This window comes from Biomphalaria glabrata, chromosome 4 (genome assembly GCF_947242115.1).
Source record: "Biomphalaria glabrata chromosome 4, xgBioGlab47.1, whole genome shotgun sequence".
Taxonomy (NCBI): Eukaryota; Metazoa; Mollusca; class Gastropoda; family Planorbidae; genus Biomphalaria; species Biomphalaria glabrata.
The window spans coordinates 17,066,826-17,093,665 of NC_074714.1; the positions used below are offsets into that span (position 1 = coordinate 17,066,826).

Sequence of the window (26,840 nt, forward strand, 5' to 3'; positions counted from 1 at the left end):
CCCCCCCCAAACTGGTCCAGACAAGTGATTAGATAATAGCGTAGTGACAAAGCTAAAAGCATAAAATTTTGCTAAACAAAAACAATTGGTAAAATATTTCTAATCGCACAAACTTATTACCGACCGATAGTGTAGATCTATTGCAAATGTAATTACATGACTGATTCAAACTAATTGATACAACTACACTTAATACTACACTTTGTATTTGTAAAATATTTTTTTATTGTCTTGTTTTTATAATTACATTTAATTTTCAAACCTTAGCTTGTGTATCTCATAATTTGTCAATAATATTCTTAATGAAGTTACGTATAATTCCTAATGGCACTTTTGTTTTCTGTCTATACTACACTGTCTGACCTAAGTGACCTATAGAGTGAACCATTCATGAAAGACCAACATGCTGGACTTATTAAATAGAATTTTTAATAGCATAATTTGTTGGTGTCTGTTTTGTTGATATTTAAATGTTAGGAACATTTAGACCTAAATCTATATTTAAAAAAAGCTTGTAGTTCATTATTGTTATGTTCGGTCGTTAGCTGCATAACAATAGGTCAGATTTTGTTCATAGAATTACTGTTTGGTATTCGGTAAGGAACAAAGAGAATATCATTAAAACACTAGCACAGACATAAAAGAAGAAAATCTATATCCTGGGAAAATACAGATGAAAATTGAAGATCCTAGTTGTTATTTTTTTTTAGAAACTCAGCATTTGTGCTATTCATTTTTAGCTTTTTCTGTCTCTATAGATTCTATGATTTACTACAATAAGAGAAACAAAATTATTAATAATTTTAAACACACAATTCTACACATACAACTTGTGGAGAATATGTAGCAAAGTCATTAAGAATGCAGTAAGGAAGATGTGCAGTAGTTCAAATTGGTGAGATGTGCCAACTGTGGCCTAGATATTTTTGTGTAATGCAGACAAAGTCGTCTGCTGGAGTTGGATTTAATATATTTTTCAGCCGTCTGCACGTTTTCTTTTGGCGTAACAACCATTTGGATCTCAAATGCGTGTCCCCCGGCCTTGCACGAGTTTTCAATGTAGTAAATAAATCTGATAATGTAAAGGTCATCACGACTGTCTCTATTAAGTTAATAATTGTAGGCCTTAAACCAAAATGAATTGCAACAAGACTATATTTGCATTGACAGCACTAGCAGATCCACACACACATACACACACATACAAGTTCTGGATCCGCTAGTGATTGACAGTTAACTAGTAGTTTTTTTCTTCTTTAAAAAAAAAAAGGCTTCCAAGTTTATTATCCGAAAATTATTACTTTAACTTGTTCATTCTGCTTCTACTAACAGTGGTGCATCAGAAGTGCTCTAAAGATCAAGTCAGACGCCCTAACTGTCATAGAGGAAAGCAGCTGGCTGCAGCTGGTGTCTGGAAGAGACAGATTGAGAGTTCTCAAGTCGCAGGACACACATTAGATATCAAGTCGTAGGACACACATTAGATATCAAGTCACAGGACACACATTAGATATCAAGTCACAGGACACACATTAGATATCAAGTCGCAGGACACACATTAGATATCAAGTCGCAGGACACACATTAGATATCAAGTCGCAGGACACACATTAGATATCAAGTCGCAGGACACACATTAGATATCAAGTCACAGGACACACATTAGATATCAAGTCGCAGGACACACATTAGATATCAAGTCGCAGGACACACATTAGATATCAAGTCGCAGGACACACATTAGATATCAAGTCGCAGGACACACATTAGATATCAAGTCGCAGGACACACATTAGATATCAAGTCACAGGACACACATTAGATATCAAGTCGCAGGACACACATTAGATATCAAGTCGCAGGACACACATTAGATATCAAGTCGCAGGACACACATTAGATATCAAGTCGCAGGACACACATTAGATATCAAGTCGCAGGGCACACATTAGATATCAAGTCGCAGGACACACATTAGATATCAAGTCGCAGGACACACATTAGATATCAAGTCGCAGGATACACATTAGATATCAAGTCGCAGGACACACATTAGATATCAAGTCGCAGGACACACATTAGATATCAAGTCACAGGACACACATTAGATATCAAGTCACAGGACACACATTAGTTATCAAGTCACATGACACACATTAGATATCAAGTCGTAGGACACACATTAGATATCAAGTCGCAGGACACACATTAGATATCAAGTCGTAGGACACACATTAGATATCAAGTCGTAGGACACACATTAGATATCAAGTCGTAGGACACACATTAGATATCAAGTCGCAGGACACACATTAGATATCAAGTCACAGGACACACATTAGATATCAAGTCGCAGGACACACATTAGTTATCAAGTCACATGACACACATTAGATATCAAGTCGTAGGACACACATTAGATATCAAGTCGCAGGACACACATTAGATATCAAGTCGCAGGACACACATTAGATATCAAGTCGTAGGACACACATTAGATATCAAGTCGTAGGACACACATTAGATATCAAGTCGCAGGACACACATTAGATATCAAGTCGCAGGACACACATTAGATATCAAGTCGCAGGACACACATTAGATATCAAGTCGCAGGACACACATTAGATATCAAGTCACAGGACACACATTAGATATCAAGTCGCAGGACACACATTAGATATCAAGTCGCAGGGCACACATTATAGATCCAAATAATAGACATTACCTAACACAGACGTAAATAGAAATTAAATAGACCCCTAGCAGACAACGGCTTTGTCTGTATCCGATCTTACACAATATGCAGATCGCAGCCTGGGTCTTCGTAGTCACCTAAATACTGCATTCATTCTTAATCTTTAAAATCCTTGTCAATGCTAATGCTTTATAATAGATTCGCTAAGAACAATGTGGAACACAAACAAAACAGACACACAATTCAAGACATTGGTTCGTAGAGATAACATTAAAAACAAGACGAGAAAAATACTCAATGAATTTGATAAATGATGGCAAACTTACCATTGTATAAAATTTAATTTATACAAGAGACGAGACCCCAACAATAAGATCCGAAATTTTTTTACAAATATTGGTTTGTTCTGGGTGATAAATTTCTACGCACAGCAGATTCTGGTGTAAGCTTCTAGCGCACAGTTTAACACTGTATATAGATTTATAGACAGAACCTTTCAATGAGCAAAGGGAGAAATGAGAGACAGATGTGTGTGTCCTGTTTGATGGTGGTCTCTGTCTTATTTCGTTGTTTAATAATTAAACTTGTGTAATTGTTCATCCCTTTTGTTGAGTGCTTGCCTTAAATGTATCACAATATTAAATAGTGTCTTCCTTTCCGGCCAGTAAGGTCAGTGCAGTATTTCACATTACTAGGCAGGCCGAGTGTCCTGCATAGATTGTGCCAGAACACATAGAACAACTCGTTATCCTCCGGGTGCCATATCTATGTAAGTATAACATGATATAAAATCAAGAAAATGTACTCACCACCCAGTTCTTCATATCCAAACATGGACTTGTCTCCGTTGATGCTGGTACAGTTCCACCTCATGTTCATAAACTGGAAGCGGCACTCGGCGCCCCCGAGTTTGGCACCTTCCCCCATAGCAATGAAAGCATCTGGCCTACTTTTGCACACGAGGCGCTGCTTGGGCGCCAGAGTGGGGATCTTGTTGCAAATGATATTGGCGTTCAGCGCCACCACAGACGACAAAGCTCTGAAGTAAGAAAAACATATTGTTAGAAATGTTTACATTTATGTTACATGAATTAGTAGTATTGTTGCAATTGTGTTTATTGACGATAAAGATTATTGATGTGCTAACATATTTATAACTTAATTTTACCTTTAGTCTTATTTGTTATACCAGCATATATATCGATGTGGAAACTGCCCACATCGCAGAGTTTATTTAATAGCAATATATAAATATTAAAGCAATAGTATAAGATTAGGTCAATAAATATATGCATGAACATACTTTATAAGTAATTTTGAAAGAATTACTCTTATTGCGGGCTATTTATGAGCTATCAAGCTATCGGTTGTTCCAACACAAAAGAGAGCTTGTGTAGCTATTGCCTGTGGAGTAGCACAAACTCCTTTGATTATGTTCAATCTTACGCCAGTCAATGTCTATTTGTGTCCTTCGCATGGCGTATGAAATAGTCTTCTTTGCTCATATATAAATACTATTCAAACATCTGTGATGCGGGGGGGGGGGGGGGAAGGGGGAGGGGTAACGTTACTTCGATGTCCTTTACTAAAATGTAGACCACAATACCGCTAAGGGTTGAGACCCATTGGTCCATTTAATAGCCAGGACACAGCCTGCAATAAATGCCATAACTAATACCTGTGTCGGATTTAATGTCTGGATCTTCTCTTAACGCCCCCCCCCCCGGGTCCCAACCAATACACACACACACACAGCTTGAAAGAGTTAGTAATTGACTATCTCATGCAATTTATGCGCTGCAGTGACCCCCACCCCAAAATGTGTGGAGAGGGGGGGGGGGTGAGGCTGGCCAAGTTGAACGATCGACCAGGCAGTGCCCCGCTAGTCTGCCACCCAGTTACCAAAAACTTCTTACCAACATTGCCCTCTCCTCCCCAACCCCCACATGTACAGGTGTTAATCAAGACGGACCTAATGTGTCATTTGTGTGGATGTATTCAACAATGTCTTCAAGGTAATAAGGCTGGAGACTAGTATGTCTACCTACTAGTATGTCTACCTACTAGTATGTCTACCTAAATATAGAAGTGAAACTAGGTGCTGAAACAAATGATGATACATTAATATTAAACATAAATGTTCTTAGTATGTCTACCAGTAGGTAGACAGAAAGAATAAAGGGAGAAAAAAATAGTGTTGACGAACTTGTCATTAGTGTGGTCATGTCTATCCCGGATACGCTATTCTGCCTCAACGTGGTACAGGTGGAAACGATCACTAGAGGAAGTGATTAGGCTAAATGAATAGCAAAACAAAACTCCTGTGGGAGTGTCCAAGGGAATGCGAGAGCTTTCCCATTCCACGCAGCGTCGATAATCCATGCGCCGTTCCTCAAGGGACCGTTACACTAATGGGAGTCCTGCACGGTTAGGAAATTGGCCGAGATTCCCGGTGTACTCGGTCTTCGGCCATGCATTCTAGTCCATGCGCCCGGAGTGCAAGATATATCGGAAATAGCAATGCTTTACATAGGCATTGACTTGGATCTCTTCCAGACAGAATGGTTGTTCAGGCAGGCTTACAAGCCTACCAGCCACATGAGAGGCATAAAACCCCAGTACAAAGCCCTCAGCCCCATGGATGACAAAGTGATCATCATCGAACAAGTCTAGAGCTCGAAGAGGCCTTCGGCTCAGCTCTTTTGACAATCAAACGGTCATGTCTATTGCTATGTAAGGCAATTTTAGATAGGCATATGGTGCATTACGAGGATTACAAGTTCTCCTGGCATCAGCGTTGCCCTTTCGTGGAAACGTCCATAAAGAGGAAATGGATATGCAAAAAATCCAACATGGTCTCCTGTGAGCAACCGAGCAACACATTGCGCGTGCTGGGAATTAAGGAAAACTGTTTAGCACCTTGTCTCAACTGTTTAGCACCTATTCTCAAGTGTTTAGCACCTTGTCTCAAGTGTTTAGCACCTGTCTCAAATGTTTAGCACCTTGTATCAACTGTTTAGCGCCTTGTCTCAACTGTTTAGCACCTTGTCTCAAATGTTTAGCACCTTGTCTCAAATGTTTAGCACCTTGTCTCAAATGTTTAGCACCTTGTCTCAAATGCCCCACTTCGTTCCCCAAGGGTTTTTTTTAGTAGCAAGCTACGGTGGCGGCACTTAACGATGCGTCTTGGCGGCGTATGATACCCCCACCCCATTTTTTTTCTCAGCCTCGCTCTCTGTCACCGTGAAAGTTACGTGGGATAATTCTCGACCGACTTGCAGAAATAAAAGAGTTATCTTTCCATGAATTTTTCGTTTTGGTGTCCCGCATGTTTGGGCCACGAAGATATATAGATATAAATATATAGAGATATATTCAGAATACTTTGAATACTTTTTTTTTCTTGTAAATAGAGTTAGTAGATCTAATAAGTTATAAGTATACATTGAACAGTAGAGTATCAGTTCTACGTATCAGTAGTTTGCTATAACCTACACATTAAAGATATAAAACGGGGGGAAAACACACAAGGTTGTCATTGTCGGATTGGTAATGGATATAAGCACTTTATTACTTATAAAATGCATCCTAATGGCATACCTCAAAGAGCCTCTGGCAACAAGTCCAAATCCTGGCGAGTAACTGGCGCCTAAACAAGTTTTCTTTTGGAAAGAAGGGCTTGTTAGCCACGGTTGGCTACCCACATAGTTGAAAGAAAACTGAATTCAAACCTCTGCTGCCTTACAGCTATACCCAATCATGGGAAACGCTTCCGTAGTCAAGGAAAAATCAGGAGCCAGTTTATAGCAATCAGGGCTACACATTGGCAGAGCCTACGACGGCGCTGACCTCAAACTGTAACAGCACTTGCCGTTCCTTTAGCAACATCAGCTGCGTGGAGGGGGGAGGGGGGAACTGCTGTGTGGGTGACATCTTTCCGAACATAGCTAATGCCCAGGCTTTCATCTTATTTCCATGAAACGATCCAGAGTTGCTTCGCGACTGAAGGAGGCCATAAAATACAGGAAAGTAACATTACAACATAGCTCGAAGTTTTTCATGTCTATCATGAAATCAAGGTTTATTGAATGAATTGTCGAATAAGACAACAATTGACAACATTAACAACTATATGCCAGTAGGTCAACTTCCACAAGACATTCTGTATGGCGAACTAACAGAAGGCAGGAAAGCCGCTGGTAGCCCACTTTTACGGTATTCAGATGTATGCAAAAGCGACATGAAGCGCTACAAAAATCGGCACTAGCAGCTGGGAAAAAGTGGCTCTGGATAGATCCGCATGGATCAACAGAAGCAGAAGCAGAAAGAAGGGTGAAAATGCAACGCCGCCTGGAGATTATATATGCCCAACCTCAGCTGTGTATCAAGGACTGGCATCTTTAGTCACACAAGAAGTTGCAAAGGGAAAAGATTATCTCTCGAGACGTAAAATGCCACAGACAACTATATGTTTAAGTTCTAGTATTATTGATCAATATACCCTGATACATCGTATTACGCATACAAAATCAATTAGCTAATATTTGTTTTACATACATTGTCGTTTTCAACTTGACGCTCTGCTAGTACATTCTGTACACAAACATTCTGTACACAAACATTCTGTACACAAACATTCTGTACACAAACATTCTGTACACAAACATTCTGTACACAAACATTCTGTACACAAAGATATATTCACTTTTGTATTCCTTTGTTTTTATTTGTTTGTTTTTTTAAACTTACGAATACAAATAAAAATAGAATCTAAATTTAACCTGGGACACCCTAGATAACTCAATAGCACTATATTGAACCCACCTACACACACACACACCTAAACCCTGAATTAAAACCACTTCGATTGCACTCAGTGAGAGTAAGATCAGAGGTCCACCTCACGCCAATAATCACCCTTCGTCCATAGCGCTGGTCTTTATTAATAACCACTTGGTGAAATTGATGGGGGCCAAAAAGAAATGGGGAGGGCAAAGCTCAAGAGAAAATCCACCTAATAAACGTCAAAAAGGGAAAGGGGGGGGGGGGCTGCTTCAAGTCCGGCTGTAGTGTTTACCCTGGACCCTTTGATTTTAACCCCTGTTCTTTGTAGTTGCTGGTGAAGGGAAGCTTTAATCGAGCCAAACAAACCAGTTTCCTTTTTCCATTTTTTTTATATTATTTTAAATATTTGTGGAGTGATGCCCAAAACATCCCCCCCCCCGGGTATTGGCTACTCTATTTTTCTCCCTCTACTGAATGGCGCCTCTTTTTCTTGTCGACTCTTTCCCCCCTCTTTTATTTCGGAATCACCTCTCGCCTCACATTCTTTCACGTAGCACAAAGTTCTTTCAAATCTGAAAACATCTCCGGGTAGAGAAATCTCTTGTCTGTTGCCAGTCACAACATCCATCGTGGATGGTTCATTGTTCAGGGATTGGGAGGGAGTGCAGGTCTAAAAAGGATGAATTCATTTTGAGCTCATTAATACTCTCTGGTTGACCCATGCAAGTCCACAATGAATAAAGTTGGACTTTAAAAAAGTTTCTGCACGCGGAGTGTAAATTTCTAAACAAATTGCAACTAATCTGCAGGTTAAATCGTATAATGAAGTTGCAAGCCAGAAGCTTTTTTTTTTGTTGGTGGGGAGGAGGGGCCGCAGTGGATTTATATAGGACAAGAGAAGAGGAGAATGAATAATTAGAGAATACATCATTATTAGAATAGCCCATTAGTGAATGAATCATTTGAAAAATGAATCATTAGGAGAACGAATCATTTGGAGAATAAATTTTTGGGTAGATAAATCAAGAGAGAGTTGAAATCATTGGTATATATAATGATACAGTCTTTAACAACTAAGTATTATACATTTTGTTCATTACCCATCAGTGAATGTAATACTAAATAGTGGTTCTGGTGGATGTTAAAGCCGGCCATTCATATTTTGTATTTCTTACACCAAGGTTTATTCAAGTATCAACTTACATATATTTTTTATCATTTCTCTGCGACATGCTTGTAGTAATACTCTACTCTTTCCTATTTGTGTTTATCCCATCTTGAAATGGACTCTTCAAGATCAGATAAGCTGATCAAAGTTCTTGGTCAACTTAATTATAAAACACTCATTATGTCTTTGAACCGTTAGGCCCACTAATCAGGTTTATAGTCAAATATAAAACTAGATGGACATGACTTAAAACACGATACAGTAAATATAAATATAAACTAGTTTGTGAAGGGGATTGAAGTGGATTGAAGTGGATCGAGGTGGATTGAAGTGGATTGAGGTGGATTGAAGTGGATTGAGATGGATTGAAGTGGATTGAGGTGGATTGAAAGCGATAGAGAAGTAATGAGATTAACACAGTTCTCAGAAGAAAAAAAATTAATATGGAAAAGCATTGAATTGAAAACATCCTACATCTCACCCTCGATTTATTAAATAAGGTTTGAATTGGGTGGAAGAGTCATTTCAAGATGAGATAGAGGCAAATATGGAAGAGTTGGTAAAATAGCTTAACATTACAAACATAGTAATTTACAAAGGTGATGAAATCATTATTAGAGGAAAGCGTATGACTTCAAAGCGCAACTTTGAGTGTAGGAAAGACACTTATGGTCTACTGTTTGGACTAGTACATTATGTTTGGAAAGGTTTTAGGATCGTTGAAAGAAATACATAGATTTAAGAGAAGATTAGAGACATAGAAATTAATTGCAAGAAAAAAAATATACGCTAATTGTAGGGCAGAAACCTTTCAGACCACCGGTGTAAGTGTGTATACTTATTGACAATGTTTATAGCCTTTTGTCCCGGCAGAAACAACCGGTGTAAGTGTGTACACTTATTGACAATGTTCATAGCCTTGTGTCCCGGCTAAGACTATCTTGCTGAGAGGCCAGGGAGCAGGTTAATACTGCCACGAGCCATTTTCAACAAATGATAGAATCAATTCCATCATCTTGCCATTTCTATGACAGGTAATCGATATTAGGTAGACACCAGGATGACAGCCTACCAACTAATATTGAAGAAATGTAGAGATGCTTCTCCAGGACTGAGTCTTCAATGATTTCGCGTGATGGAAATAGGTCAACAGCGAATAAAATTGTAAGACTCTTGGTTAAGACCTACTTTAAAGAGGACACGAATGTTGTGTAGATTCATAAGGAAAGAGTTACGTGTACATTTTGCAGCTTCATCTTTTCCATAACATGAGATACAAGAATGTTAAACTTCATCTTTTCCATAACATGAGATACAAGAATGTTAAACTTCATCTTTTCCATAACATGAGATACAAGAATGTTAAACTTCATCTTTTCCATAACATGAGATACAAGAATGTTAAACTTCATCTTTTCCATAACATGAGATACAAGAATGTTAAACTTCATCTTTTCCATAACATGAGATACAAGAATGTTAAACTTCATCTTTTCCATAACATGAGATACAAGAATGTTAAACTGGTTCATATTGAAATTCAAGAGAAAATCGTTGTAGTGCACTATTTGATTATAACAAATTCAGTTCTCCAGAACTCTGCTGCACGTCAAATACGTTTGTAAATAAAATGTCTACAGAATGCTCAGAAAAAAAAGACACAAGATTTGGGTAAGATATGTCTTCAATAGATACGGCAATAGTTCGGCAAGAATAATTACTTACGAAAGCCAAAAAAATTAGTAATGAAATAGAAATACAATACAAATATTTTATTTATAAAACGCGATCAAACACAACTAAAACCTATTATTACACGTCAACAAACTAGGGCCGATTTTTTGTCAGTGGAGGCCCTAAGCGGTATTTTGAGGAGGGCCCTATTCTCTTGAAATTTTAATATTAATGCACTTAATGATATGAATAAATCTAAATACATGTAACATTTTTGAAGAAAGAAATTACTTGTGAATACTATCTTAGTTCCTTTATTTTCTTATAAGCATTTAAAAAATAATGTTTAAGTGGAGGTCCCCTTTTAAGGTGAGGCTATGGGAAAATGCATAGTCTTACACTATAGTAAATCCGGCCCTGCAAAAAGCACAACATCTACTTATACAACATTGACAAATACAGATATTAAATCGTAACAACATCTACTGACATAAGGATATGTCGTATATTCAAATGTTAAATCTTACAGTATGAGTCCAACATGCAGGGCCGGATTGAAGTATGGAGAGGCCCTGGGGCTGAATGTTTGTTGAGGCACCTACACTTTTTAAGAAAGCTTTAAAAAAAATTCACTCATTAATAACAAAAAATACTTACATCTAAAAGCATGTCGGATTATAAAAGAAAGAGCGTACTTGTAAATTAAATTTAATTTTCCTTCATTTACTAAAAAAAAATTAATTTGCATATTTTAGTAACAAAAAAATAAAAATAAACTAGTAGGGTTTACGCAAATTAGTAAATTCGGAGTACATTACGAGAATAGGAGGACATTATAAAACCATGACAGTGCGGCCACCTGTAAGATCTAAATTTTTTTTTTTGTAGAAATGCGAGAAAAAATATATATATAAAAAGCTGTTCAGGTGCTGACCTCTCGAAATATGGATTTTTTCTCTATTAAGGGCCCCTTTCTAGTAGAGTCTTCTGGGCTGAAGCCCGGCCAGCTCTCCCTTAAAGCCGGCCCTACGAACGTGAACGCTCAGGATATAGTGACATAATTGAACATAAACACATGCTACAACAAAATCAACTACAACACTTGAATGTACAGAAACATAGGTAATGTGATACATACATAACAACAAGCCACATTGTCACAGTACCAACACAAATCTAGAGTACAGTATGCTGATTCAAAACTTACAGGAAGTTACCGTAGATGCAGCAGGTGAGGAGATAGGCCCCCAGCATAACCCTTGTGTGACGCCGAATACCCATGTCTAGGATCCTGGCTGTACATCTCCCTCGTGTCCGAGGCCCCCACAAGCGTTATGGGGCATCCGAAGTGAAGCCAAGACGAGTGGCCGTCACCATGTGAAGAATTGATTCGGAGGAAGGAACTTCTAGCACACGCTGTGGGTTGATCTTATTGAATAAATGAACTTCAAGAAATTATCCTTCCGAAATATTTGTGATTTCACAATCCACTGATAGATTTACACTTATCCTTAGAATCAAGTTAGTCACAGTTCTTTATGTAATCCGTCAGAAATCACTTCATTATTTTTGTTATCCGAATCGAAATATAAAGCAATGTGCAGTGTATGTGTTGAGATCAGTGTTTCCTTAATATATCAACTAATAATAAAAACATTAAAAAGTCCTCTTTAAAAAACAATACCTTCTATATACAACTTATAGAGCGATTGTTTTTCTCTTAATAACTAATGAATGTTAGATTACAAACAATGGAGCATTTAGTTTTGTCCGCCCATCCCCCCCCCCCCCCCATTCCATCGAGAAAGAATCCTGGTCAAACGAATGTATAGATCTACTAAACTTTATACTATTTCAAAGATAGGTCTTTAGATCTAAACGAAGACGATGCGCACATTTTTCCTGAACATTAATTTATTAAATTCTTGAATCAATAATGCTTTACATTCAAAAACTCCCGAAAGCGACAGTTCTTTCAAGAACGCGATAGTACTTTCAAAACCGATGTTGGATGTAGATCTAGACATAGTTCTCTAGCCAAATTTAAATTTATTTCTTTTTTTTTTTACTTTGAAAAATTATAACGTTGAAACTATAGAGTTTTTCCCCGTGTGGCCAACGAGCTAGTAATTTTTTTTTTCAGCGATATACATCAACTGTTAAATTTCTAGGAAAATCGTTACAGCCATTTTGTGATATCCGTGTCCACCAATCCAGGTACCTCCACCCTCTATGAATTTGTAACTTGAATAGAGGTATTGTCAAATAATAATAACAATTTATTAGATTTACTATAAAATGTGAAACATAAACAACTAAATGAAATCCATTGAGTAGAACAAGGAATGCGTACCATAGGGCGAACGAATGAAAAGACATGGGAACAAGGTCTCCTAATATATAGTATTAGTATATAATATATAGTATGTGTCGAGTGAAAACAGGGCGACTTGAAAACAAAAATCTAAATGAGAATTACTTGGGCAAATTGTCTTGCTAAATGAAGGATTCAATGACTTATGTGAAAATAAACGAGTCAAAATCTGTCATACGATCAGCATAATGCCCAAACGCCTCAAAATATGTCACCAAACCTTTCAGATGATGGAGCCGCGCCACCCCACGATTCCTAAAATAAAAATCCCAGCATCCTCATAGGTCCGAACTCAAGAAACTACTAGTTCAAGAATCATAACTCTTCATCATCTCTTTATGCATCAGCAACAAAATTGGAAAACCAATGAGCTCCGACCCAGAAAAAGATTGTTAGCATATAATAAACTGATCACAGGTGGACAACCTGCAAAACAACTGGATCCTATGTCAATGATGTACTAGACAAACTTTGGAAACAAAACCAAGAAACGCGAAGACTGGTTTGAAGCTAGTCTACCAGAAATGGAAACTGCCACTACGAACAAGAGAGCAGCCATGCTAATCTACAAGAAGGATCCCACCCCAAGCAACTTAAAAAGGCTCAGAGCTGCACGTAACAATGCCCAAAGAGTAGCGAGACAATGTGCTAACAAATACTGGCAGGAGCTATGCGAAGATATTCAATCTTGTGCCGACTGTGGTAACATAAGAGGACTATATGAGGGCTTGAGAAAAGCCTTTGGACCTCACACCAGCAAGTGTGCTCCGCTCAAGTCAAAAGATGGCTCAATCATCAGCGATCGTGCGCTGCAAATGGAACGATGGGTAGAACACTATGCAGAACTCTACCAGATTGAAAACGCCATCTCACCAAATGCTGTTTCCAACTTCCCATCACTTCCAGTTTTGACGGAATTAGACGAAACGCCCTCAGTAAAGGAGCTGAGCATTGCCATTGACATGCTTGCACATGGGAAAACACCCGGAAGAGATGGCATTCCTGCTGAAGTAATTCAGGCTGGAAAACATGCCCTAATCAAACCACTCCATGAACTGCTAAGCTTGTGCTGGGAACAAGGAATGGTCCCCCAGGAATTGAAAGACTCCAACATTGTTACAATTTATAAAAATAAAGGCGACCGCTCTGATTGTAACAATTACAGAGGCATCTCACTGCTTAGCATAGTCGGAAAGGCTTTTGCTAGAGTGTTACTAAAGCGATTACAGATCCTGGCAGATCGTGTTTATCCAGAGTCGCAGTGTGGCTTTAGGGCAGGAAGATCTACAACAGATATGATTTTCTCTCTGCGGCAGCTACAGGAGAAGAGCAGAGAACAAAAGCAGCCCCTCTTCATAGCTTTTATTGATTTGACCAAGGCCTTTGACCTTGTTAGCAGAAGCGGTCTGTTTGCTGTACTAGAGAGAATCGGCTGTCCAAATAAGTTAAGAAAACTAGTGTCAGCTTTTCACGAAAATATGCAGGGCACCGTTCAGTTTGAAAGTTCTTCCTCCAGGCCATTCTCCATTAAGAGCGGTGTAAAACAAGGATGTGTACTGGCCCCTACACTATTTGGCATCTTCTTCTCAGTCGTACTATCCAGTGCTTTTAAATCCCTGGAAGACGGAATATACATCCATAGCAGATCCGATGGAAGGCTCTTTAACCTGGCACGTCTTAAAGCCAAAACGAAAAGGCGTCGTATCTTGATAAGGGAGCTGCTGTTTGCCGATGACGCGGCACTCGTATCTCACTCACAAGGAGGTCTACAGAAGCTAGTGAACGCCTTAGCAGCTGCTTGTCAAGAGTTTAGCCTTACTATAAGTCTCTCCAAGACCGAAATCCTGGCACAAGACGTTGCAGAAATACCTATAATACAAATTGGGAACCACACCCTTTCAGTGGTGCAGGAATTTACCTACTTGGGTTCAACAATTGTCAGTAACCTAGACTTAGACATCGAGCTGACAAAAAGGATAGGAAAAGCTACCACAGCATTGGCAAAACTATCCAAGCGCGTCTGGGAAAATGGTAAATTGACCACAGCGACCAAAATCCTAGTCTACAACGCCTGTGTTGTGAGCACTCTCCTTTATGGCAGTGAAAGCTGGTCAACATACATGTACCAAGAGCACAGATTGAATAGTTTCCACTTGCGCTGCCTGAGACGCATAATGGGCATCTCTTGGAGGGACCATGTCTCCAATCAGGAAGTTTTGAGATTGGCCAATATGAACAGCATGTATGCTCTCCTGACACAAAGGAGATTACGCTGGCTCGGACATGTCACCCGCATGCCAGATGGTAGAATACCGAAAGATATGTGAAAGTATGTGGGAAAACATAGCCAAAGACCGGAGTGCATGGAGACAGACTGTGCGTGCTGGGACAACCCTTGCTGAGAATAAAAGAATTGAAGCGGCTTTAATCAAGAGGGAAAAAAAGAAAGCTGCCCTGTCTGCTAGCCCTAAATCAGAGGCATACAAATGTACGAATTGTGGCAAAGTCTGCCGTTCTAGAATTGGCTTGATTAGCCACACCAGATTCTGCCCCGTCTCAAGATTAAGCCAAAACCAGTGACTCACTTGGGCGCATCCATTGCCTTTCGAGACAAAAGGAGCCATATATATAACTAGACAAACTATTTTATAATAATTCAGATACAAAACCCAGACAATACATTTGAAAAACCCAAGTAACACAGAGCATCAGATTCTGGACATTTTAAAAAGAGGCAAGCTGTCATAACAGATGAGATTTGATCAAGTAGGTACAATGAAAGTGTTCTTCTAACGTCTTGACTTCCTCGCAATGCAGCTCGACTATGTCCATAGAGAAGTAACACAAGGTTTCAAACTCAAACTTAATAAATGTCTAGTTTCGTTTGAACCTAATTGTAGACACAAAGGTCGCGACACTAAAAATGGCCTAGATCTTAGAAGATAATATATTTTTGGAGGTAAGTGAATTTAAATTTTGACTGGAGGCAGTTCGATTGTTAAGTAGATTTTGTGATTTCAGGTTCACCAGCCCACCTGGAGGTCAACGACTAGCGAAACTTTCAAATAGGATGAGACATTAAGACAAACGAGGTGGACAGTAAACTACTTACGTGAGTGCATGGGTTGGGGAGAAGGATGGGCCAATATTCGATTATTTATTGAATTAGTTGTCTCGAGAATGACAAATATAATAAGTTAGAAAAAAATATGTTAGGTTAATCTAAATAAAAGAGCTTCATAAAATAATAATATAAGAATAGCAATTTGTAATTTCCAAAAAGTAATTATGGAGTAATGGTTACAATCGTCGAGATTCGGCATCTATTTTACTGCTATTTGAATGAAACGATAGTGCTAACAACCTCATCTAAGGCACATATGAAGTTTGATTCAGTACCGAATATTACAATTGTATTCATCATTGTTTGTACTAAAATAAATACAAGAAGTAGACACTATAGACCGACAAATGGACAAATTAAGAACGGACTCGCAATAGTGTCGGAGATAAATGTCAAGATGAGACAAATATCAACGAGGGACAAGTATCACTGAGTAAGAATTAGTAAAGGGAAAAAATACAATGGAGGACAAATTTTTATGACACAAAGGGGAGACAAGTATTAAGGGGAGAAAAGTATCAAGGAGAGACAAAAACCATGGAGAATATCAAGGGGAGACAAGTATTAAGGGGCGAAAGGTATCAAAGAGAGACATATGTTGTGAGTAGAAAGTCCAGCCATCCCTCTGTCCCTTGTGGTCATTGAACCGTATCCTTCAGTGACCTGGACATTAGGCTGAACGTATCCCATAACCGTTGTGATATATTTGCGTTTATTTTAAGGTAGAAGCCATTCGGACAAATAGCCAAGAAGAGCAGATTTGCAGTACATTACAAGAAATAAGGCAATTCATCTAGGAGAGGGGTACTATGACTTCAAACGCCCGCTGCCTTGCGGTACTGAAGCTTCAGGAGACAACCTCTAGGAAAAATCAGGATTTAAGCCCCTTAGGCGTTGGGAATAGCAACTATGACATTTCCTCCGGCAGCTTCTGCAACTAAGCTGGTGCCAAATGTAATGCGAAGCGTTCCCTTGGATCTCATTAGCAAGGTCGAGAGAGGGACCATGACTCATGGGCTACCCATGAACCCTCTATCTAAGGCCCAGGAATGCGCTCCGGAGAGGAAACTCTGGTGCTGCTGCAAAGCGGCTAAAACAACACGGGAGACAACAGTTACGGGTTATTATAAGTCCAACTTGATTGGCATAATGTATGGACGCCACGGGTTGTCTCACCAAATGCTGTTTCCAACTTCCCATCACTTCCAGTTTTTGAGGGAATTAGATGAAACGCCCTCAGTAAAGGAGCTGAGCATAGCTATCTACATGCTTGCACACATGAAAGCACCCGGAGGAGATGGCATTCCTGCTGAAGTCATTCAGGCTAGAAAACATGCCCTAATCAAACCACACCACGAACTGCTAAGCTTGTGCTGGGAACAATGAATGGTCCCCCAGGAATTGAAAGACAACAGATATGATTTTCTCTTTGCGGCAGCAATAGGTGAAGAGCAGAGAACAAAAGCAACCAGTCTTTATAGCATTTATTGATTAGACCAAGACTTTTGACCTTGTTAGCAGAAGCAGCCTGTTTGCTGTGCTACAGAGAATTGTCTGTCTAAATAAGTTAAGGAAACTTGTGTCAGCTTTTCACGAAAATATGCAGGGCACTGTACAGTTTGAAAGTTCCTCCTCCAGGTCATTCTTCATCAAGAGCGGTGTAAAACAAGGATGTGTACTGGCCCCTACACTATTTGGCATCTTCTTCTCAGTCGTACTAACCAGCGCTTTTAAATTCATGGAAGACGGAATATATATCCATAGCAGATCCGATGGAAGGCTCTTTAACCTGGCACGTCTTAAAGCCAAAACGAAAAGACGTCGTATCTTGATAATGGAGCTGCTGTTCGCCGATGACGCGGCATTCGTATCTAATTCACAAGGTCTACGAAAGCTAGTGAATGCCTTGGCAGCTGCTTGTTAAGTTTTAGCCTTACAATAAGTCTCTCCTAGACCGAATCCTGGCACAAGACGTCACAGAAATAGCTCTGATACATATTGGGAACCACACCCTTACGGTGGTGCAGGAATTTACCTACTTGGGTTCAACAATTGCCAGTAACCTAGATTTAGACATCGAGCTGACAAAAAGAATAGGAAAAGCTACTACAGCAAAACTCTCCAAGCACGTCTGGGAAAATGCCAAATTGACTTCAGAAACCAAAATCCTAGTGTACAATGCCTGTGTTGTGAGCACTCTACTTTATGGCAGTGAAAGTTGGTCAACATACATGTACCAAGAGTACAGATTGAATAGTTTCCACTTGCGCTGCCTGAGACGCATAATGCGCATCTCTTGGTGGGACCATGTCTCCAAACAGAAAGTTTTGAGATTGGCCAATATGATGAACAGCATGTATGCTCTCCTGACACAAAGAAAAATACGATGGCTCGGACATGTCACCCGCATGCCAGATGGTAGAATCCCGAAAGATGTCTTATATGCTGAGCTTGTGGAGGGAAGCAGACCCGATGGCCGCCCAAGACTAACATATTGAGATGTCTGCAAGCGAGACATGAGAGCCACAGGCATAAACGAAAGTATGTGGGAAGAAATACCAGGAGTGCATGGAGACAGACTGTGCGTGCTGTCCGCCAGATCTGAATCAGATGCATACACATGTATGAATTGTTGCAAAGTCTGAAGCTCTAGAATTGGCTTGATTAGCCACACCAGGTTGTGCCCCGTGTCAAGACTAAACCAAAACCAGTGACTGATCTGGGCGCATCCACTGACTTTCAAGACAAAAAGGAGCCATATATATATATATACAAGAAATAAACAATCGTAGAACAACTACGAAAGCGTTGGTCAGACCACGTATAACAACTACGAAAGCGTTGGTCAGACCACGTATAACAACTACGAAAGCGTTGGTCAGACCACGTATAACAACTACGAAAGCGTTGGTCAGACCACGTATAACAACTAGGAAAGCGTTGGTCAGACCACGTATAACAACTACGAAAGCGTTGGTCAGACCACGTATAACAACTACGAAAGCGTTGGTCAGACCACGTATAACAACTACGAAAGCGTTGGTCAGACCACGTATAACAATTACGAAAGCGTTGGTCAGACCACGTATAACAATTACGAAAGCGTTGGTCAGATCACGTATGGCAACTACGAAAGCGTTGGTCAGACCACGTATAACAATTACGAAAGCGTTGGTCAGACCACGTATAACAATTACGAAAGCGTTGGTCAGACCACGTATAACAACTACGAAAGCGTTGGTCAGACAACGTATAACAACTACGAAAGCGTTGGTCAGACCACGTATAACAACTACGAAAGCGTTGGTCAGACCACGTATAACAATTACGAAAGCGTTGGTCAGACCACGTATAACAATTACGAAAGCGTTGGTCAGACCACGTATAACAACTACGAAAGCGTTGGTCAGACCACGTATAACAATTACGAAAGCGTTGGTCAGACCACGTATAACAACTACGAAAGCGTTGGTCAGACCACGTAGAACAACTACGAAAGCGTTGGTCAGACCACGTAGAACAACTATGAAAGCGTTGGTCAGACCACGTATAACAACTACGAAAGCGTTGGTCAGACCACGTATAACAACTACGAAAGCGTTGGTCAGATCACGTATAACAACTACGAAAGCGTTGGTCAGACCACGTATAACAACTACGAAAGCGTTGGTCAGACCACGTATAACAACTACGAAAGCGTTGGTCAGACCACGTAGAACAACTACGAAAGCGTTGGTCAGACCACGTAGAACAACTACGAAAGCGTTGGTCAGACCACGTATAACAACTACGAAAGCGTTGGTCAGACCACGTATAACAACTACGAAAGCGTTGGTCAGATCACGTATAACAACTACGAAAGCGTTGGTCAGACCACGTATAACAACTAGGAAAGCGTTGGTCAGACCACGTATAACAACTACGAAAGCGTTGGTCAGATCACGTATAACAACTACGAAAGCGTTGGTCAGATCACGTATGCCAACTATTCGCCTCCAATATCAGAGAAGTAAAGTGTGCTTAAAGAATAACGTAAAATATTTATTTTTTTTCATCATTACAATGATTTCTATGAGGCGCTTGGCTTCCGAACCGGGGTCTGGGGTTCGAATCCCGGTGAAGACTGGGATTTCGGGATCTTCGGTCGCCTCTGAATCCACCCAGCTCTAATGGACACCTGACGTTATTTCGGGAATTGTAAAGACGGTTGGTCGTTGTCCTGGCCACTACTTTCTAGGCTACAAACTGCTGGTAGGTTACAGCCTGCTACAATACAACCCCCAGTCGGCCGACCACAAGGGGGGGGGGGCGAATTTTATTATAGAATTCACACAATTTGTATACGAATTTATTACTTATGTTAAAAATATATACTAATTATTTATATTTTAACCTATTTTTAGATTATTTTGCTCCCCCCTCTAGTATGTTGGCCGATTTGGTGGGGTCGGGAGGGGGCGATGGTATCAATCCCGCCCCCCGCACCCCATACACTTTCGAGTGGGGGGGGGGTCCAATTTATTTGTAGAAATCACAGCTTGCTAACAGAATCAATTAAATATCTAGATGATTAAAATTTGTTATTGATATTTTAACCGATCTTTATAGTATGTCTTTCCCTGTATGTCGATTGATGGGGGATGGGGGGGGGCGTATACCTCTACTGCCCTTCCCACCTAAACCCTTTGAGTGGGGGGGGGGCGATCCATTTTTATGAAGAAATCATAGTTTGTTAACAAAATTAGTTGAATTAATATATACATTTTATATTATGTCGCTCCCTTTCTGGTATTTTGGCCGATTCGGCGGGGTAGGGGGGAGGGCGATTGCATGTACTGCCCTCCCCACTCTAGCCCTCTGAGTGCTGGGGGTGGGGGCGGTCCTATTTTTGTGGAGAATCATAGTTTATGAACAAAATTACTTAAATATCTATATAATACAAACTACGTATTGATATGTGACCCATTGTATATTATGTCGTACCACAATCTAATCTCAAATGGTATCATTAGTAAATCTAAATGAAAAAGGGTTGTACAATGTGTGAGGGGCGATACATGCAATCAAATTTTCCCCATCGGACAAATCAATACTTTTTCTTTTTGTATTATAGTTAAGAAATTACAAAATTTAAAAAATCTGTCACTAATATAATTTATATATACTATAAATTAAATTCTTATATCGAGTTGCCCCACCCCTATTCTTTAATGCTAAATGCAATCTTTAGCAGAAATTATTAAAGGAGCGAGGATTAATCGTTTTCACTGTACCGCCATTCCCATTTCCAAAGTTTTTGTATTTTCACATGAATTTATCATAATTATTTTAAGAAAGACTTTGCATTGGAAAAGTTAGAATTCAAACGAAATTTTTCAGTAAAAGATTCATGATTGAGATGAGTTCTAAACTCAGATAATATCTTCTTAGTCGCCTTTTCCCAACCTTTACTCAATCTGATATTTTTCTAGTTAAATAAATTTGGGACTATAACTCACAATTTATACTTACATTTTCTTGAATACTATTTATCGAATAATTTTTATTTCGGCGGCGATCCTCAAAGCCAAAATCTAAATATGTGGGGTATCTTATCTTTTCAAGGAAGAAATCGGTTTTATTTACAATGTATTTAGGACCTATAAATTCATATTAGAATATTTTTCAAGTACAACATTATTCAAAAGGTCCTTTTTTAATAGTAGGAATAATGAGCTTTAGGTCAGGAGAATGCGTTTCTGCAGTGAAGAATGCAAGAAAACGCTTTTGGAGTCGGGGCTTCGCCCCAAACTCCTTTGATGAATAATGACCTGTAGATGTAAGGAGAATGCGTTTCTGCAGTGAAAAAAGCAAGAAAACGCTTTTGGCGACAGGGCTTCGCCCCGAACTCCTTTGATGAATAAAGAGCTTTAGATGTCAGGAGAATGCGTTTCTGCAGTGAAGAATGCAAGAAAACGCTTTTGGCGTCGGGGCTTCGCCCCAAACTCCTTTACTGAATAATGACCTGTAGATGTAAGGAGAATGCGTTTCTGCAGTGAAAAAAGCAAGAAAACGCTTTTGGCGACAGGGCTTCGCCCCGAACTCCTTTGATGAATAAAGAGCTTTAGATGTCAGGAGAATGCGTTTCTGCAGTGAAGAATGCAAGAAAACGCTTTTGGCGTCGGGGCTTCGCCCCAAACTCCTTTGATGAATAATGACCTGTAGATGTAAGGAGAATGCGTTTCTGCAGTGAAAAAAGCAAGAAAACGCTTTTGGCGACAGGGCTTCGCCCCGAACTCCTTTGATGAATAAAGAGCTTTAGATGTCAGGAGAATGCGTTTCTGCAGTGAAGAATGCAAGAAAACGCTTTTGGCGTCAGGGCTTCGCCCCAAACTCCTTTACTGAACCTGTAGATGTAAGGAGAACGCGTTTCTGCAGTGAAAAAAGCAAGAAAACGCTTTTGTCGTCGGGGCTTCGCCACGAACCCAAAAAGAGAACCTTACAGCGCTGCCCCAGTTGTTTTGTTTTTTCGACGAATGTTGAGAAATGCTGCTTTTTTTATTCTCATATATATGTGTGGGGTGGGGTGTGGGGATGTGTGGTGTGTGGGTGTGTGTTGTACGCACGTTTATGCATAGGGTTAGGGTTAGGGTTTGGAAAAAAATCGCCCCCCCCCACTCCAAAGTTCTGGATCCGCTAGTGATACAACCTACTAGTCTGGAACCTGTTAGACTACAACGCTAACATTAAGCTAGCACTATTTTCTAGGCTACTAATTGTTAGGCTACATCCTGGTAGGTTACAACTTGCTACATCAAAACTACTTGTCTGGAACCTGATGGACTACAATCTTAACGGCTAGCACTACTTTCTAGACTACAAACTGTCAGACTACAGCCTGGTAGGTTACAACCTGTTACATTAAAACCTATTAGTCTGGAACTTAGAGACTACAACCTTAACGTTAGCACTACTTTCTAGGTTACAAACTGCTGGTAGGTTACAACCTGCTACAATACAACCTACAAGTCTGGAATCTGATAGACTAGAAGGCTAACATTAAGCTAGCACTATTTTTTAGGCTACAAAATGTTAGGCTACATCCTGGTAGGTTACAACCTGCTACATTAAAACCTACTAGTTTGGAACCTGGTGGACTGCAACCTAAACGGCTAGCACTACTTCCTAGGCATCTGTACTTATTTGACTCCCTTTCCTTGTCTCGGTGATAAATCATGTCAACTAAAAGTTTTAAAAAATGGGAGGGCAACAAGTATTACATAACCTCCCCCACCCCCACACCCTCAATGTCCTCCCTCCTTCAGTCTAGAAAAAATCGAACGTGCTAGATGTTGGTAGAAATGTGAGCTCCTCATCCCTGAAGATCTCCCACAGTCACCTGTCATAATTTTATTTCCCATTTAATGCAGCGTCTTATGTTTCCACTGAGAGACACTTACACCAAGGCTTCAGTGTGTGTATGTTGGTGTGTGTGTGTGTAGGGTGATCATAAATCATGACGTAATGCAGCATGACTTGAAGAGCCTGACAACTTAACAGACGTATCTGAAGTGTCTCAGATGTGTCAGACGTTCTCTCGCGGCGGTACAAAGAGAGCAGCTCGTTGCCAGAAGAACGACTATGATGATATTGTCTATAGCCTGATTGTTCGTATATCCTGGAGCATCAACCTGCGTTTTGTGACACTTGATCGCTGTACACATGCTAACTCATTGCATTTTTTGTTTCATTGCGTGTTTTAAACAGGCGAATTTCACATTCAAGAAAGCTCCTTGTAAGATCTATCATTTTAAAAAGGCTGCAGTCCTTACGACAATGCTTGAAACAGAACCTTTAAGTCAACTGAACTCCTAATAAATTTACGACCACGGGTTAACTATGGGAAGCGACCACTGACCACACACAAGAAGGTATGGAGTTTCAAAGACCGAAACGATAGGAAGACTATATCAAGGCTTTTGGTTAGCAAGATATAAATGATGAAAGGTTCGATACCACACTTGATGTGTAGGGTCTATCAGGTATGGGAAGTTTTTTTTATATCTATTTATCTATTTATCTATTTATCTATTTATCTATTTATCTATCTATCTATCTAACTATCTATCTGTCTGTCTGTCTGTCTGTGTTTTTCTGTCTTTTCTATCCACCTATACATGCTATTCTTCAAATATCCATATACATTTCTCAAGCATTGCAGTTACAAAACAACTTATGAGTGACGCAAAATAGAATCTCATATCATCATGTACACAATAGGAAAAAAAAGAGGAGGGGGGAATATTGACACACGGGCGAATATCAAAATATTTTAAAAAGTGAAACTGAGTAAGATTTTAATTTTAAACAATAAAAACATAAAATATACTTTAAAAAAAAAAAAAAAAGCTTTAAGGAAGTGTAATTGTATGAATTACTTTGGATCAGTTATGTCATTAAAGTTGTAATAGATCTAGACCAACTACAATAAATCTGTGCCATTAATATGTTTACCAATTCGTTTCTTTAGCGCTATTAGCTCTCACAATATGATAAGTTCATAGGATTCTATCACTTATCTGAACCAGTTGGGAAAAAAGGAGGGGGAGAAAGAAAGGGATATCTGGGTAAATTTTACCGTAATCCCTTTTTTAAAGCATTTTATACAATAAAATAACAAGGGGTGGGGGACATCTTTATTTCGAACTCATGGCTCACACCTCCTCAAGCCGACATACTAACCACTCTGCTAGTGAGGTGAAAATGAAAATAGAAGATTTTTTTATAGTTATCTATTGTTTGCTTCAAACTTAGTTTCAAGCGGCGACTTATATTACCACTTCAGTTAAGAAAAGCTTCTATCCCTTGTTCGAGATACCAAACAAAATAATTAATTACCAATATTTAATTAACTGATTGGTTAATTTTTTTTTATTCTTGTGCTGGCAGGTAAAAAATATAATTGTGCAAAGTTTCAACTTGATCCGAGATTGGGTGTGGGAGAAATAACGTGTATAAACTTTTTAGCAGACAGAGTGAGTTGATATAAGCTTTGCAAACATCGCTCGGAAACCACTGGACAAGAACAAGAAGATGGCCGTATCACTGGGAGCACACAACGAAAGAGTTTCAATGAAACCTAACACCAAAAACAAAAAAACATTGAGAAATCAAGACTTGCATTTTTGAAGAACTCCACCGAAATATTTAATAAAAGAAAAATTCCCGTCAAACAGTTTTCATAGACAAAACACAAATCTACATCTAGGTTCATGAAGCCCAAAACTGTATTCGTAAGTATGCACTGTTACGGAATATTACATTCATTGAAAGGTTTATAATTGATAAATTATGATGTATATACCATTTGTTCAGATATAACAACTTTCAAGGCTTTAAGGAAAGTTTTTTTTGTTTTTTTTTTTTGTTTAAAAGCAACTTTTTTTTTTCGATCACCAGATAAAATTCAACATTTTGAAGTTTATAATGATAGACACAATAACATCTACACTGGTTGCAATGCTTAAATATCCTCGGGCATAAACTCTAGCATACCTACAATCTTCATCTAGCTTTAAGTTCACTTTATCTCGAATAAAAAAAAAAAATGGGCTCACTAAATGTTCAGTAGTCTAGGGTTAAACTTACGTCACTGTGTTATTTGGTTCAGAACAGTTTTTTCCCGTTAATATGCAATCTCTTTAAACTAAGTTTTGATCTAATGTAATATAAAATTGTATTCGCAATTAATAAGAAGTTATTACTACTATTATGTAAGAGTAACTTTTTTGAAATGTTCTCACGCTGTAGTAATCGTATTCATAGACTATTGAGGCTTCAACTGGACGTAAAACGTGTCTAGGCGAAGTTTTTCTAGCCGATAGAACCATGTCTGGTACCCATAACGAAGTATTTCAAGCCGATATAACCATGTCTGGTACCCATAACGAAGTTTTTCTAGCCGATAGAACCATGTCTGGTACCCATAACGAAGTATTTCTAGCCGATATAACCATGTCTGGTACCCATAACGAAATAAACATTCAACTTTTGGATATTTGAAATTAGAAACACAGAGAGCTAGAGAGGCGAACAAAGAGACATAGAGGGGGGGGGGGGGAGAAAAAAAGCGTCAGAGAAATTAGAGAGATAGAAAGAGGTGTGACAGAGATGAAGACAAGACAGAGACAGAAAGAGGTGTGACAGAGATGAAGACAAGACAGAGACAGAGAGAGGTGTGACAGAGATGAAGACAAGACAGAGACAGAAAGAGAAGTAAAACTCTTTGGTCACGTAATTATGCTGCATACCTAATATTCGTATCTATCCCAAATAACAACTATTTGATTCTGTGTCACTCAAGAGTTATTCTGGTGCTAACTTATTCAAGACGATCTCAGCACCCGCCCCCACCCCCTTTTAACAACCAGTCGCCTTCTCCACTGCTCGCAATGACCTGAGTAGCATTTATTAATCTGATTGGAACAGTACCGCACGTTTTAAAATAATAATCTAAATATTCATTGAAACAAAATATGCCAATCGTCTTCGTAGCAAACAAAAGTCGCCATTACATATTTGAAGGGTGTTCAGATTTGATGAACCAGGCGTTCCAACGTTTAGCTGTCAAACACAATGAAATGATAAATATGGCTGTGTTGTTACTTTTGTTAAGTATCTTTGTTACATTGTATTCAAAGTTATACAAGTTTTCCATAGAATAATAGCCATATGTATTAACTATTATACCACTTTCAATAGTACTGCGGCTGACAGTATAAAAACACAGATAGAAGTCCTTTTTTCCAACTCAAACACTCCTTCTTTGTTTAAAGATCATCCATTCATCTAGATTAAAGAAATCTCCACCATATATTTATAGAAGATTACTCAGTGGCGTAGCTAGGGTGGCGGGAGGAGGGGGGTAATTTGAAAATCTCCCCAGGCCCACACTTAAAGGGGACCCCAAATGAGTGTTTTTTTTACATTAAATATTAAATACTACACAAAATGCAGAGCCCCCAAAGAGGTCAAGCCC

At 39.2% G+C, this 26,840-nt stretch overlaps 1 protein-coding gene across 4 annotated transcripts in view; it reads right to left on the reverse strand.

Moving 5' to 3' along the window:
* LOC106053096 (protein Wnt-7b-like) overlaps positions 1 to 26,840 on the reverse strand; it is a 134,853-nt gene that overhangs the window by 46,196 nt on the left and 61,817 nt on the right. For 2 of the 4 annotated variants that reach the window (XM_013208576.2, XM_013208569.2), the window contains exons 2-3: positions 11,533 to 11,966; positions 3,508 to 3,737 (exon numbers count right to left, since the gene is read on the reverse strand). In XM_013208576.2, coding sequence (XP_013064030.2) covers positions 3,508 to 3,737; positions 11,533 to 11,606 — 304 coding nt within the window. In that variant the 5' untranslated portion in view covers positions 11,607 to 11,966. The remainder of the gene's footprint in view (positions 1 to 3,507; positions 3,738 to 11,532; positions 11,967 to 26,840) is intronic. The other 2 variants (XM_056026725.1, XM_056026726.1) reach the window with 1 other exon arrangement.